We start from the raw sequence: 14,575 nt of genomic DNA, 5'->3' as shown, positions 1-14,575 counted from the left end.
TCTATCGAGTTATATTTTTTCTATGTTTTTTGTCTTCCTCGCTCGAGCGAAGGCTACATCTGTAAAAAACCTGAAAAGTATGAATGTAGGCTCGAGCACATGAAGCGTGGCTCGAGTGAAGCCACTTATGGAAAACACGCGAGATTAGTTCCTCGCTCGAGCGAGAGAGCCTTCGCTTGAGCGAGCTTCGCGGTCCCAAATTTCTATAAGTATCTGTTTTAGTCCTAAACTAGGATTAGGTTTTTTGAGATCTACTTTAAGGTTTTCTAAGGTTTTCTTTTAGAGTTTTTTTTTTTTTGGCTAGTTTTCCTTGATATTTTTGAGTGGGTTTTAAACCAATAATCTGAGATACGTACATCAAGGAGTTTGTTTCTTCATATTCAAGAGTGTTCTTCTTCGGTGGAATCCGAAGATTCAAGCGTGGAGCATCAAAGGAGTTTGATACTGTGCGTAGTAGTTAATTCGACAATAGAAGTTGTGGATTCAATTTCATACTAATCAATTCAGAGACAAAGGCTGTGGTGAAAGATTTACAGAAGGTTTGAAGACAAATTTGATGCGTTTGGTAATTTGTTTGTTATTTTGTAATCTTTCTTTTTTCAGTAGTGGATTGATTAGTGACGTTTCGCCCGTGGTTTTTTTATCACAATTGAAGGTGCTTCAATTGTGGTTTTTCCACGTAAAAATCGTTTGTGTCGATTTATTATTTTTTGAAAACAACAATTTAAACCACTTTCGTAAGTGCTTGATGATTTAGATTATGTGTTTTGAATAATTGGGAATTGGAATAATTAAATCTTGATCTAATCACGAATCACTTAGGATTTTCACTTGTGACGCATTGACTTCTGGAACTCCCTCCAAGATGATGGCAGTTTGTCAATAATACCTGCTACAACAAGATTGTCTCCCATTTTGATGCCTTCGGATCTAACTTCAGCCACTAGCATCTAAAAATCTTGAACTTGCTCCACCACTGATTTTCCATCTATCATCTGATAGCGGAAAAAATGGCTTGCAGCATATTTTTTAGCGCCTGCCTCTTTAGTGTCATATTTATTATTTATACTCATCTGTGTTGTATTTCTCGATTTTTTCAAGATGAGCGGCATACTCCTCGTTGGTCATCTCTTCAGTAGGGACTTTGTTCGAATTTTTCCCAGTCAGGATATAGGCCACCGTGAGGAGACTGAGGTAGAAAAGCACACCTTGCCTTTCTATCTCTTGAAATGGACTCCCTTGAATTGGAAGGGCTTGTTGAAATCACCGGTATTCTCGTTAGGCTTCTCCAATACTGGCTCCTTGAATTTTATGTTTGAATCTCCTTAAAATTGTTGGTGATAATTACAAATAAAACACCAGAAAATACAAATAAAAAAAATTACAATAATTATTGAAAGGGCTGAAGCACGGGAAATTCGCTCCCTTTAAGGAGATTCAAGCCCTCTGCGGTTAGGCAAAGCCTCACACCGATGCAGCAGAAAAAACCTTGACTTGCCCCCTCCAGGATACAATAGCCCGACTAAGTCGTATGGTTAACCAATACTGCACAATTGGTTGAACCCAAAGCTTTATCACATACACCCTTTTTTATTTGCTTGATAATCTCACAAATAAGAAACTTGAGCCACCAATAAAAGAGGTGAAAGGCTCAATTTATAGGAGATGAAAGCTTGGTCACCAAGAAAGGGGTTAACTTGGAGGAAAAGTATAGGAGAGGAAATTGGTGGGAAATTTCCTTGGAGGCTTGGTGGATAAGAATGAAGACTGGACTTGGAGACTTGGTGGGCAAGTTTTCTTGGAGGAAAAGAAATGATTAACTAGGAGAACAAGTTATTTGGAGGCTAATCATGCAATATAATCTATAACACATTATAATATTAAAATATTTGCTAACAATCTTCAACAACCTCAGCAGGTCTTCTGATCTGCAGCTGAGGCTGAAGCCTTGTCTTTGATTGAGACTCAATGACTGGTTCAATGGCCTTATGGTGAGATGGCTTATCAAGAAAAGCAAACAATGCACATGTGATATCATGGGTACCTAAGAAAAACTGATGGTGAAGGAGCAAAATATATTAAACAACTTATACATGCCCCCCATAGAATTACAGAAACATATATTAGTACGAGGCGAACCTATAGTTCTAAATATCGGCCGGTACAGTACGTACCAGCTGATTCGTGCCGGAAAATTGGAGTGTCGATACGAATATGGACCGGTATACTGGTGAGACTGAAATTTGTAGCCGTAGCGTCCGATTCCCGGTATGTATCGGCCTGAATCCGATACATGCAGCGATACAGTTCCGATACAGATTTTCCATGGCCGGTACGGATGAAATTAGAGCAAAGAACCTTCAGCAAAAGCAAAAATAATCGTCGGTTACATATAAAATTGGGGCATAGTAGAAAAACCTCCTGAAATTTGTGCAGTTTTATGCTCTGTTTTGCAAGTTCATTCTTTGGGCTATTATGCTCTGTTTTGTTGTTGGGTAAGCACAGAACCTATATGCAACTTGCAAGCTTCTTTGTTTTCCTTATACTCTGTTACTATAGGTTCATCCTTATACTCTGTCACTATAGTAACATATAAGAAGGATGAACTTGCAAGCTTCTATACTCTGTTACTATTTTTGTTTCATATATCATTATTATTATTATTATTATTTTTCTTATTTTTTCTATTCCGTAATTTCTTTTTTAAGCCACTGTTCTTCTGCATCTTTTAAGCCACTATTTTTGCACCTTTTTAAGCCACTGTTTTTCTTTTGTTATACATCTATGCCATTGTTTATATTAATATACATATATATATATATTTCTCAGTTGAGCAAGAGAAAAAAAAAACAAGAAAAATAAATATTGAAATCAAAATCTTCATCTGTCAAAAGCTTACTATGTTGAAAATGAGACAAAAATAAATACATATCATTTAGTTAGAAATAGTTAAAAGTGTTCGTACATATCAAAATTTTGATTAAAATGTGACAAATTAAGACTAAAAGAGTCAAAAAAAATGTAAAAAATTGAGTTTTAAAGGGATTGTTAGTGATTTTTAAAATTTCACGCCTGCGACACCTGATTCCCGATACGTACCGGTCGATATTACCAATACCGATATTTCGCGATCGATACCGTTACGTTATCCGATACCGCGATTTACAACTATGAGCGAACCTATGAACGAACTATTGCAGATTCAGCACCGACAATTTCTGAAAAAGCTTGGTCAAGGGCTTCACGCAGCATCCTCGTGTCCATAGCCTGTGGAACCACCAAAGTGCTGACACACACGTGATTGTGAAGATCAGGATTTAGACAATTGAAAACAAAGAAAGTTCTATTTCTAAATTATTTTATATACAAATTTGACACCACTAGTCCAGCACATGCTTGATTCTTGAGCACACAGAAACCAACATCATTGTTTAACAACTACCATTTGTTTGGATTTTAGTACACATACAAGATGATGACAACGACGGTAGTATTTCTCAACAAGCCAAGCTCAAACAAACTATTAAGCAGGCTCACTAAACCAGCCTATTGCCAAACGAGGCCTCAATTTAAGTTCATCTAGGTCATATGAATGCAAGTAATGCATTGGCTAATGTACACTGTAAAGTAAATCTAGTAACATTTCCAGAGAAATCACGTATTCATTATTCACCTTCTGGAATACAATGCCAACCTTATTAGGAGGCATCAGTCTACAATCAACAATTTATTTACATTCATTACCCAAGTTTCCAAATAGAACCAAAATATCATCTGGCACATTATTTTCAAATTAATTATCCTTATATGGGATCTTTCTCTTATAAAAACTTAAAGCTATGGACTTTTCAACAATATTCCTACATCAAATTACAAGAGTACTATAACCACAGAAACACAAAGTTTTATTATTTTACAGGAAAAAAGCTAGTTTTCTCAACTTCAAAATATAGACATTTTCAACAATTCCCAAATCAAATTACAGGGCTCATTCAGAGTTTCATCAGAACTTGAAAGGAAACCCTCTTCAATTCATTCGTTCATTTTCTTGGCATCCAAACAGAGGATTAGTTTAGGGTTTTGAGAAATAGCTAGAGTTCTTGTGTTTAGCATAACCTCTGGGACAAAGGGATGATCATGGTGATGATGACTATGACGGAATCCGGATCTTCGGTCGCCTTCCCCTGTCGCCTTCCCCTGTCGCCCCCAAAACGACGTCGTTTTGGGGGCGAATTCTCAAAAAAAAAAAAACGCAGAAGAGGGAGGAAGGAGAGGAAGAGGGAGGGAGGAGGGAGAAGGAGGGCCGGCCGGACTGGAGGGGGCCATAAATACAGGGGAGGAGGAGGAGGAGGAGGTGGAGACGGGTCGGAGGCGGAGCTCGACGGCGGTCGCAGGTGCTGCGACGAGGTGGAGCTGCTGCAACGGCTGCGACGGCGGCGAGGGACGACGGCGGCAGCCTCCTCCTCCTCCTCCTCCCTCCTCCCTCCTCCCTCCTTCCTCCCTCTCCCTCTTCCTCTCCTTCCTCCCTCTTCTCTGCGTCTCTTCTCTGCGTTTTTTTTTTTTTGAAAATCCGCCCCCAAAATGACGTCGTTTTGGGGGCGACAGGGGAAGGCGACGGGTGATCCGGATTCTTAATTTCATGTGCGCCCAAAGGCCCCTAACCAGTCGCTTCTCTCAGTGACTGCTGCTGCGAAAATAGTGGCCTTATCATGCGCTAAATCTGCTTATACTACGCACGCTGTCAGTTTCAGAGCTCATAGAGGCTTTTCTCCAGAGCGTTTGACCTGTCCAGTCTCCATTTCTCTTACCCATCATCATAGTCGAATCCGGATCACCCGTCGCCTTCCCCTGTCGCCTTCCCCTGTCGCCCCCAAAACGACGTCGTTTTGGGGGCGAATTTTCAAAAAAAAAAAACGCAGAGAAGAGACGCAGAGAAGAGGGAGGAAGGAGAGGAAGAGGGAGAGGGAGGAAGGAGGGAGGAGGGAGGAGGAGGAGGAGGAGGCTGCCGCCGTCGTCCCTCGCCGCCATCGCAGCCGTTGCAGCAGCTCCACCTCGTCGCAGCACCTGCGACCGCCGTCGAGCTCCGCCTCCGACCCGTCTCCACCTCCTCCTCCTCCTCCCCTGTATTTATGGCCCCCTCCAGTCCGGCCGGCCCTCCTCCTCCCTCCTCCCTCCTCCCTCCTCCCTCCCTCTTCCTCTCCTTCCTCCCTCTTCTGCGTTTTTTTTTTTTTTTGAAAATTTGCCCCCAAAACGACGTCGTTTTGGGGGCGACAGGGGAAGGCGACCGAAGATCCGGATTCATGAAATTAAAAAGTAGTTAAAAAAAAAAAAAAAAAAGGCTGGATTTGCCTCCAGGCCGGCCTATTAGACTTGCTCACTTTTAGATTCTTTTTTTAATAATTTGAATTATTTATATATTAAAGTTTATTAGATAAATTATTTTTGTAAAAAATTACGTCGATTGGATAATATATACTATGTATTTTGATTACTTTTTTATAAATTGGTAATTTTTTAACCGTTTATTTTTTTCAGATAAAAATAATTCAAATATATAGTATCTGTTATCTGATCGACGTAATTTTTTACAGGAATAATGTACTCAACAAATCCTAAAATGTGAACGATTCTGATTATCGAAAAAAGACCTAAAAGTGGGCCCAATGAGCCGAACTGGACTAAACTGTCCCAAATGTGGATTGGAGAGCGTCCGGGCCATAAAAAAAAAACATAAAATAAACCCTCTAAATCCTAAAATTTAAAAAAAAACTAAATAAAAAAATAAATCATACACATCAATTTTGCTGTCTAAAAGTATCTCCAATGTTTATTATTATTTTTTTTTATCAGATTTAAATATAGATTTGAATTAAAAGTTTCATTAAATACCAAATGTTTTAATGCTAAATTTTTAATTTTCAATCAAATAACCAGTCGACTGGAAGGATGCCTGGGGTAGTCGTCTGGCCTAGTGTAAATTTTCTTCAAATTTTCTCCAATCGAGTTGTTTACCTGGTTGTCTGGTCGATCGTCCATCCAATTGACCGGCGGGTCATCCATCTGGTTGTCCACTAACGGTCACTTACGAGATTTGATGAACGGTTAAACGCTCCCTTAATTTGATGAAAAAATTAGAACTGCCTTCATTTGATACTAATTTGGTAAAATGGATAGAATATCATTTCACCAAATTTTCATTAAATTAAACTTTGATAAAAGATTTGAGTCTAAATTAGAGATGATCTAATATATTATACAGTGTTTTCTAATTTTTGTTAATTAGAAGGAAACATTATTGAGTAGTTTGATTTTTTGTTGTTTAAAATTAGTATTAAATGGAATTAGATTGTTGCCTTTTTTACATTTGAAATTTTTAACGGTTAAATTTTGTCTCTATATATGAGATTCGTTTCCAAAATTGTATACAAAATAGTTTATCGTTACAGTTTTCATTTTGATTTGCCTCTATCATCTAACTTTAGGGTGAGCATTTCTTGAAAAATCTAGAAATCCCCTAGATGTTGATTTGTGATTATGTATCAATTTTAAGCAGTATATTACAATCTCAATCAAACAATCAAGACAAATCGACACAACGATTTTACGTGAAAAAACCACAATTGGACACCTCCAATTGTGATAAAAAAAAACCACGGGCAACGGCCACAAAACAATCCACTAAGAAGATATAACGGAATTACAAAGGTATACCCTCAATTACCTAGCGAATCCACACCCGAATTGAACCAACCTCTATGTGCCTCTTCTAACCCTGTCTTCACCTCGAAATTGTCTTGACGATGAGCCACTCCGAAATCCACCAAAGCTTCAGGCTCGAATTCTTCAGAATCCACCAAAGAACAACTCTCTTTTTTGTGTAGAACATACAAATAATCCTTTGATATATACTCTTTAAACCATGAGTTGAATACTCAATCAAAACATCAAAGAAAACTAACAAAATATCCCCAGATATAAACCCTAGAACCCAAGAAGAAAATCTGGAGAAGTAATCCTAAAATCTGACAGAAACACATACTTATAGAAATCTAAATCGCGATGCTCGCTCGAGCGAAGACTCTCTCGCTCGAACGAGGAACCAAAAACGCGTGTTTTCCATAAGTGGCTTCGCTCGAGCCACGCAAGCTTCGCTCGAGCATACATTCATCTCTTTCAGGTTTTTTGCCAGACGCAGTCTTCGCTCGAGCGAGAACTCCTTCGCTCGAGCGAGCAAGGGCGGACAGGCAACTTTGAATGCAAAATTGAATTTTGCTTCGGGGGCGCTGCCCCTCGACCCTGCTGTGGCGCTGCCCTGGACCCACCAAGGGGCGCTGCCCCATCGACCCCCGCGAGCTGACCGGGCAGCTCAATCCCCATCATAATCAGCGAAGTGGCAATCTTGAAAGTATTAACATTACAAAGCTTCTCTGCAAGGCACAATTCGGGTTGGATTCGCATCTAAAAACTCATAGCCTCACTGAAATAAAAAGTGCGAAAACAAAAACAGCTTAAAGGAGTTTTGTCAAATGGGGTTGCCAAGAAAAACCTAACATTTCTAAACTCAAACAAATTAGGTGAGGATTTTTTTTGGTTCCATTTTTAGCAATTTATAGAATAATAAATCATTTTTACTCAAATTATCTAATTATTTATGACAATCACTTAGCGAATACTGATCACATCTAATGTACATACACCTTTACTCATTGCATGTACAGGGTTCAACTTAGATTTAGAAATGATATTTAAAAATCTTAATATTTTTATCTAATAATTGAGTTTCTTTTGTATTTGATTGATGAGAAGACATGTTTAAAATTAGTTTTGATTCTCACCGATCTAAAAAAATTGGTATTAATTGGATATAGATGTTGAATATGACTATTACCCTTTTAAAATTTGACTTTTAAACAATAAAAAAATTTCTCTATATATTCTGAGACTTTCATTCCAAAATTTTTATACAAAACAATTTATCATTACATTTTCCATTCAGATTTATTTTTACTATCTAACCTCAAGGTGTGTGTAGTATTATGTGTATCTCAATTAATATGAAAATTTTATTCTTTCATAATATCAAATGCAATTAATTTACCACTTTACTTTGTATTGCAAAAGCATTACAAATTGGAATTATACTATTACACAATCTTAGCATACGTGTACTTACTATATGTTTTTATTTTTATTTTCTATTACTATCGCATATCTTGTTCCTTCAAAATGTTCTTTGAACCCTAAATCTTTTTTTGTATCTACTTGATATCCTTTGCTTTTTATTTTCTTATTTTTATTTTAAACAAAGCTTGTGCATTTTGATTTGTTTTTAATGAATATATTTGAGTATATTTGTGAGACATAAAAGGCTTCTTTTTAGGATTCAATTCCTATTTTTGTATTTATATATTATATAATTCACTTGAAGCAAGATCAGCATTCATGGAGCGTGAAGGGTGGCAACCGGTAGTGAAATGGCGAGGAATGAGTAAGAATGTAGGAGATTCAGGTGTTGATGGATTGTTTACAATCTTCATGGATAATATTCCTCTGTCCATGGATCCTAAAAGCCTGTTTTGATTGTTTTCAAAGTTTGGTGTTGTCAAGGATGTGTTCATCCCATTGAAAAGGAGAAAGATTACTGGGTCGTGATTTGGTTTTGTCAGGTATGACTGCCCTGTTGCAACAAAGGTTGCAATATAGAGGGCTGACAGGTTGTGGTGTGGTGACAAAGAATTAAAGGTAAAAGGAGCCAAGTTTTCCAGGGGAGACAATGTCAAGCAGCAAGGGGATTTTAAACAAAGGAGTTACAAAGAGGCAATGAACATGAATAGTGTTATTTACAAAGGAGGTATAAGAGAAGGCATGAGACTCATAAGATAAAGTCTTATGCTGAGGTTGTCGGAAAAAGAGTTACACAGGGAATGGAGGAAATTGTGGTTCAAGTAAGTGAAGCAGGCAATGGATGGCTGTATGAAAGCTTGATAGTTAAGCTTCATAGTTTCTTCGCTTTTCTAGGTTTTAAGAAGGAATGTGAGAAGAGAGGGTTGAAGGAGGTACAAATTAGAGCAAGTGGAGGCAGGATTGCAATATTATCTTTCACATCAGTTATGGAGATGAAACGACAGAAGGAGAAATGTAAGGAATGGATATTTGCATGGTATATTTCAATAGAAAAGTGGACCAAGGAATGCAGTATCAATCAGGAGAGATGTGTATGGGTCAGTTGTTATGGGGTTCCTTTTAATTTATGGAGTGTGGATAATTTCAGAAGGATAGGGGCTGTTTGGGGAGAAGTGGTGCAGCTTTTTGAGGACACTATAAATAAAGCTTTTTTCTGTTGTGGCAAAATAAGAATTATCACAGGGGATATGGAGTTTATTAATATGACTATACAGTTGAGCTGCAATTGAGAGTTATATTCTATAAGGGTTTGTAAATGTCTTGAGGCTTTGGAAGGACCAGATTGGAGTAAGAGTGGATCTGTTGATCGCTTAAAGCAGATTAATCGCGGTGAGAAAAATGATTGCTGCTTCCAGGTTGAAGGTAATCAGAAAGGGTATACTGAGCTAGTAAAAGGAGTTGAGGTTAGGGATGATGAAGTGGACTGTCCAGATGAGGTGGCCCAATGTAATGTTGACAAGCTGCAAAAGAATGTTTTAGTTGTTGACATGCAGCAAATTGAGGATATTACTGTTGCGGGTAATGATAGTAGAGTGTCAGAAACTAGATTGGTTGGTACGGAGGGCAATGTTGAGCAACCAAAAGGGGGCACGAGCTTGATGATTCCAATGAAAATGAATGAGAATGGAGAAGTAGGTGTTGAAGATGAAATTGTGACCCCTGGGTTTGTTAGAAGTTGTGGTGGGTTTGAGATGGGTGGGCCTAGTATTAATATTCAAGTAGTTTTAGAAGGAGCCCATTTACGGAATATTAGTAGTGGGCTTGGGTTGGGTGCACTAAATGTAGATCTTGACCATGCTATTAGTATTGGGGCTCAGCCCATGTTGAGACCAACAAGGGTGCTACTAGCTACCATAGGTGACGAAGTAAAGATAGCAGCTCCTGGACGAAAACAGGTGGTCAGATCAAATTCTAACCAAAGAATACTGGGAAGACATGGAGGTAGTAGAGGTTGGGAGAAAAGGAGAATGCAAAGAACTCAAACTTTTTTTCCAATGGGTTCTAGAGAGGAGCAGTATTTAGGCCAGCGGCTGCTGCTTTATCTCGCTCTATTTCACAGGATAGTCAGCTGAGTAGGAAGAGGAAGATGATGATCGAAGAAACCCGAGCTACTTTGCCAGTTAGTAAAAGATTGGGCATGAACTGTGATGGTAAAAAGGTAGAAGTAATTCAAAAAATTGTGCAGTTGGAGATTCAAGATGAAGATAGATTTGTAAAAGGAAAAGGGGGTGGACTGGGTCAAGCCTAGTTGACCAAAAGGTTAGGGGTCTAATATGGGGTTAAGTTCGTGTGATATGAAGATTATGTCTTGGAATGTTAGAGGGTTGGGGAGATTGGAGAAAAGGAGTAGAGTTAGGCAGACTATTAAGGAAAGGAAAGTGGATATGTTGCTTTTACAAGAAACAAAACAAAGTAGAATAGATGAGATGTTTGCTAAATCCATTTGGCCGTGGGAGATGATGGAGTTTATGGTTGTTGATTTAGAAGGTAGTACAGAAGGGTTGTTGAGCTTATGGAATCCAAAGGTGTTCCAGCTGCTAGACTGTTGCTGCAATTGAAATTTTCTGCTCATTTCAGGTAAGGTTCTTGGTTCGTTTGAATGTGTATTTGTTAATGTGTATGGGCCAAATGATGTGCTTAAAAAAGCAAAGATGTGGGAAATAATTGTGAATGTTAGGATAAGCTTCCAAAAGCCTTGGTGTATGGAAGGAGATTATAATGAGATTAGAACCATTGACGATAGAAGAGGGTGTGTTAGAGAGATAGAGGTATGGCAGAGTTCAGTCACTTTCTTGACCAGCTGGAAATGGTAGATGTACCAATGTTAGGAAGAAGGTTTACTTGGTGTAATTCACTGGATGGAGAGAGATGGAGCGGGCTTGATAGGATTTTGCTGGATACAGCCTGGTTGGAAAAGTTTAGATTCAAGATGTGGGGGTTGCCAAGGTTAGTGTCTGACCATTGTCCTCTATTGTTGATGGAAGATGAGAGGAATTAGGGGCCTAGACCATTTAGGTTCCTGAATGCATGGACACTACATCCAGAGTTCATTTCAGTAGCTCAAAAAACTTGGACTGAAAGGCAGGTGCAAGGGTGGACAGGGTATAAAGTCTAGAGAAAGTTAAGAGGTTTGAAAAATGAGCTGAAAAGATAGAATATTGAAGCGTTTGGAGTGGTTGAGGAGCAATCAAAAAAGGCTGAGGAGGAGTTACATGCATTGGAGCTTTTAGCAGAATCCAAGGTGTTGGAACCCAATGAAGTAATATGTAGAAGGGAAGCAAAACATTTGGTATGGACACTTAGAAAGAGGAATGATTGGATTTGGTTTCAAAAGTCCAGGCTTAACTGGGCTCAAAATAGTGATAGGAACATAAAATATTTTCATATCATTGCAAATAAGAGGCAGAGAAGGAACATGGTAAATTCAGTGATTATTAATGGTGTTAGTGTTGATGAGCCTGAACTTGTGCGGCGTGAAGTGTTGAGGCATTTTTTGAAGGCCTCTGTTGAAGATTGGCCATCTAGGCCAAAGCTGTCGGGAAACTTTGTGCCAATTGGTCACGCAAGGGTGGTGGCAGCACTGGAGCCTGAATTCACATTGGAAGAAGTATGAGAAGCTGTTAAAGAGTGTGATGGGAATAAAGTGCCAGGTCAGGATGGGTTCAATATGGCATACATTCAGAAATGTTGGAAGTTTATGAAGACTGATAAATTCAAGTTTATGCAAGAGTTTTATCAGCCTAGTAAGTTGGTTAAAGGGCTAAATAGCTCTTTTATCACTCTTATACCGAAAAAGGAAAGTCCAAATGGCCTAACAGATTATAGGCCGATAAGTCTAGTGGGGGTTGTCTATAAGATCTTAGCAAAAGTACTTTCAAGAAAACTGAAACATGTGCTACCTAATGTCATTGGTGAGGTGCAGACGGCTTTCTTGGGTGGTAGGAATATCTTTGATGGCGTAATGATTGCTAATAAGGTAGTCGATTGATGGAAAAAGTCAAAAAGGCAGGGGGGTCATACTAAAGTTGGATTTTGAAAAAGCTTACGATCAGTCAATTAGGAGTATATGTTTTCCATGATGGCTAATCTTGGGTTTGGAGATAGATGGATTGGTTGGATGAAAACCTGTGTAACCACTGCAAGAGTATCTATTTTAGTTAATGGTTCTCCAACTAATGAATTCAGTCCACAGAAAGGATTGCGGCAACGTGACCCTTTGTCACCCTTTTTGTTTAACATTGCAGTAGAAGGGTTAAATATTTTGTTGGAAAAGGCAAAAAGTCAAGGTTTATTTAAAGGAGCTACTGTTGGATCTGCAAAATTGAAGCTGTCTCATCTCCAGTTTGCAGATGACACTATCTTATTTTGTGAAGCTGAGTAGGAGGAGATTATCAATGTTAAAAGAATTCTAAGATGTTTTGAGGTAATGTCAGGGCTGAAGATCAATTTTCATAAAAGTGTGGTGTTTGAAGTTGGAGTTAGTGTTATGATGGTTCATGATTTTGCTTTAACCCTGCATTGTTTAAGTCAGAAGTTGCTCTAAAGTACCTGGGCTTGCTATTGGGTGTGAATCCACGAAGGAAGAAGACTTGGCAACTTGTGGTGGATAAGGTTAAGTCAAGGTTAGCTATGTGGTAAAGGAAGCTCTTGTCATTTGCTGGAAGCATAACTTTGGTGAAATCAGTTTTGGATAGTATTCCTGGTTACTATATTTCTTTATTCAAATTATTGGTATTGCTAAGGAAATTGATAAGTTGAAGTCAGTTTTCCTATGGGGCAGTTCAGAGTTGAGAAGGAAGATCCATATAGTGAAATTGAAGGATATATTAATGAACAAAGACCAAGGAGGGTTAGGCATTAGAAAGACAAAGGATATTAATGCTTGTATGTTATTAAAGTGGTGGTAGAGGTATGGAGTGGAGGATCATTCACTGTGGAAAAAGGTTATTATCAGTAAGTATAGGTCTGCAGGTGGCAGATGGCAACCACTAAAGGATGGAGAGTGTAAGGAATCTATTTTGTGGAGTGATGCACTGAGTGTGGAAAGATCTAATCTGGAGCTGTTTCAGTTCTTTGTGTCACAGTGTAAGATTGTGGTTGGGAATGGGTGTAGGATTCAGTTTTGCATGATAAATGGTTTAGGGATTTACAGTTGAAAGAGGAGTTTCTTAGATTGTTTAGGCTCTCTATGGATAAAGATGGACTGATGTGCTCATTTATGCAGAGGAGGGACAATGAGGGTGATCGGAGGCTTCAATTCAGAAGGTCATTATTTGCTTGGGAGGAAGAGGAGGTGAGGAAGTTGCAGTTGTTGACAAGGGATGTTCCTAGGCTAAATGTGGATCTGCAAGATGTAGTGAAGTGGACTGTATCCTCTTCTGGTGAGTTTACAGTGCTATCTATGAGGAAATGGCTGCTGTTAAGGTTTGGACCTAGGTTATCTGTTCCTAGGATGATTTGGATTAATTCAGCACCACCCAAAGCACAATTTATAAGTTGGTTGGCATGGAGAGGTAGGATCAAAACAGCTATTGTTCTACAGAAATTTGAAGTGTTAGGTCATACTACTGTGACTGATTGCCCTTTCTGTTCAGCTGCTGTGGAGTCTGTGGATCATCTCTTTGTGCAGTGTTTTCAGATTTGGAAGGTTTGGGAATGTTTGTTACAATGGTGAAATCTCTGTTAGGTTTCCCCTACTATTGTGGATGAAGTGCTGACTTGGTGGTTGGGACTAAGCATAAAAAATCTGTAAAGAAAATTTGGCTGCTAGTACCAGTAGCAATGTTGTGGTCCACTTGGAGGTAAAGAAATGAGGTTGTGTTTAATGACAAGCAACCTGAAATGAATAAGCTGTGTGAGGTTGTGAAAGTGAGAGTTGGGATATGGGTTAAGTCATCCATGCCTTCTGTCCAGTACTCTGTGCATCAAATTGTAGAAAATCTGAGTCAAGTGAGGTTTTGTATTTGAGATGGCTAAGTGTTGGTGGCTGATCTGTCTAGGAGTTGATTGTGGGTGGGTTGTTTGTGTTGTTATTTGTTTTGTTCACTTTTTTGGTTGGATTCTCACCAGCCTAGTGTCACGACCCGCCAACTTGACTAGACCAAATTGTCCAACAGGAGGAAATCCCAAGAAAGTGAGACTACTGAAATGGCTTGGAAGCTCCTGGAAGACTTGAGAAAGTATGAAGACCATAAAGAATGCTAGAGGGTTCTGGAACTCTCTAGAATGGCTACAAGAAAAGAGGCTATAGGAGCATTGCCTAGAAGCATCTAGAATTCTATAGAGCAGACAGGAGGATAGTGGAACAAAAAAGCTCAGGGAGGTTGTAGAGCATGCTGGAAGCTTCTGGAACTCCCTGGAGCATTGTAGAAACTTGTACATAGTTAGAAGC

At 38.9% G+C, this 14,575-nt stretch overlaps 1 protein-coding gene across 1 annotated transcript; it reads left to right on the top strand.

Annotated features, from left to right (window-relative positions):
* The first annotated feature begins 10,457 nt into the window (after window positions 1-10,457).
* Window positions 10,458-11,797, top strand: LOC145796313 (uncharacterized). The gene is made up of 4 exons (XM_082881401.1): window positions 10,458-10,671; window positions 10,762-10,952; window positions 11,013-11,130; window positions 11,349-11,797. The coding sequence occupies exons 1-4, from the start codon at window positions 10,458-10,460 to the stop codon at window positions 11,795-11,797; spliced, it is 972 nt and encodes a 323-aa protein (XP_082737527.1).
* The last annotated feature ends 2,778 nt before the right edge of the window (window positions 11,798-14,575 follow it).

The sequence above is a fragment of the Camellia sinensis genome, chromosome 7, assembly GCF_055761805.1.
Source record: "Camellia sinensis isolate YWXY chromosome 7, ASM5576180v1, whole genome shotgun sequence".
In the NCBI taxonomy this organism is placed as follows: domain Eukaryota; kingdom Viridiplantae; phylum Streptophyta; class Magnoliopsida; order Ericales; family Theaceae; genus Camellia; species Camellia sinensis.
Note: the sequence above shows the minus strand (reverse complement) of the source record. Positions and strands in the feature narration are given on the sequence as shown.

Coding starts and splice junctions, on each gene's coding strand:
- LOC145796313 (XM_082881401.1), top strand. CDS start 10,458: ATGGGGTTAAGTTCGTGTGATATGAAGATTATGTCTTGGAATGTTAGA. Junction 10,672..10,761: donor TATGGTTGTTGATTTAGAAG/GTAGTACAGAAG, acceptor TGCTCATTTCAG/GTAAGGTTCTTGGTTCGTTT. Junction 10,953..11,012: donor GGTGTGTTAGAGAGATAGAG/GTATGGCAGAGT, acceptor TACCAATGTTAG/GAAGAAGGTTTACTTGGTGT.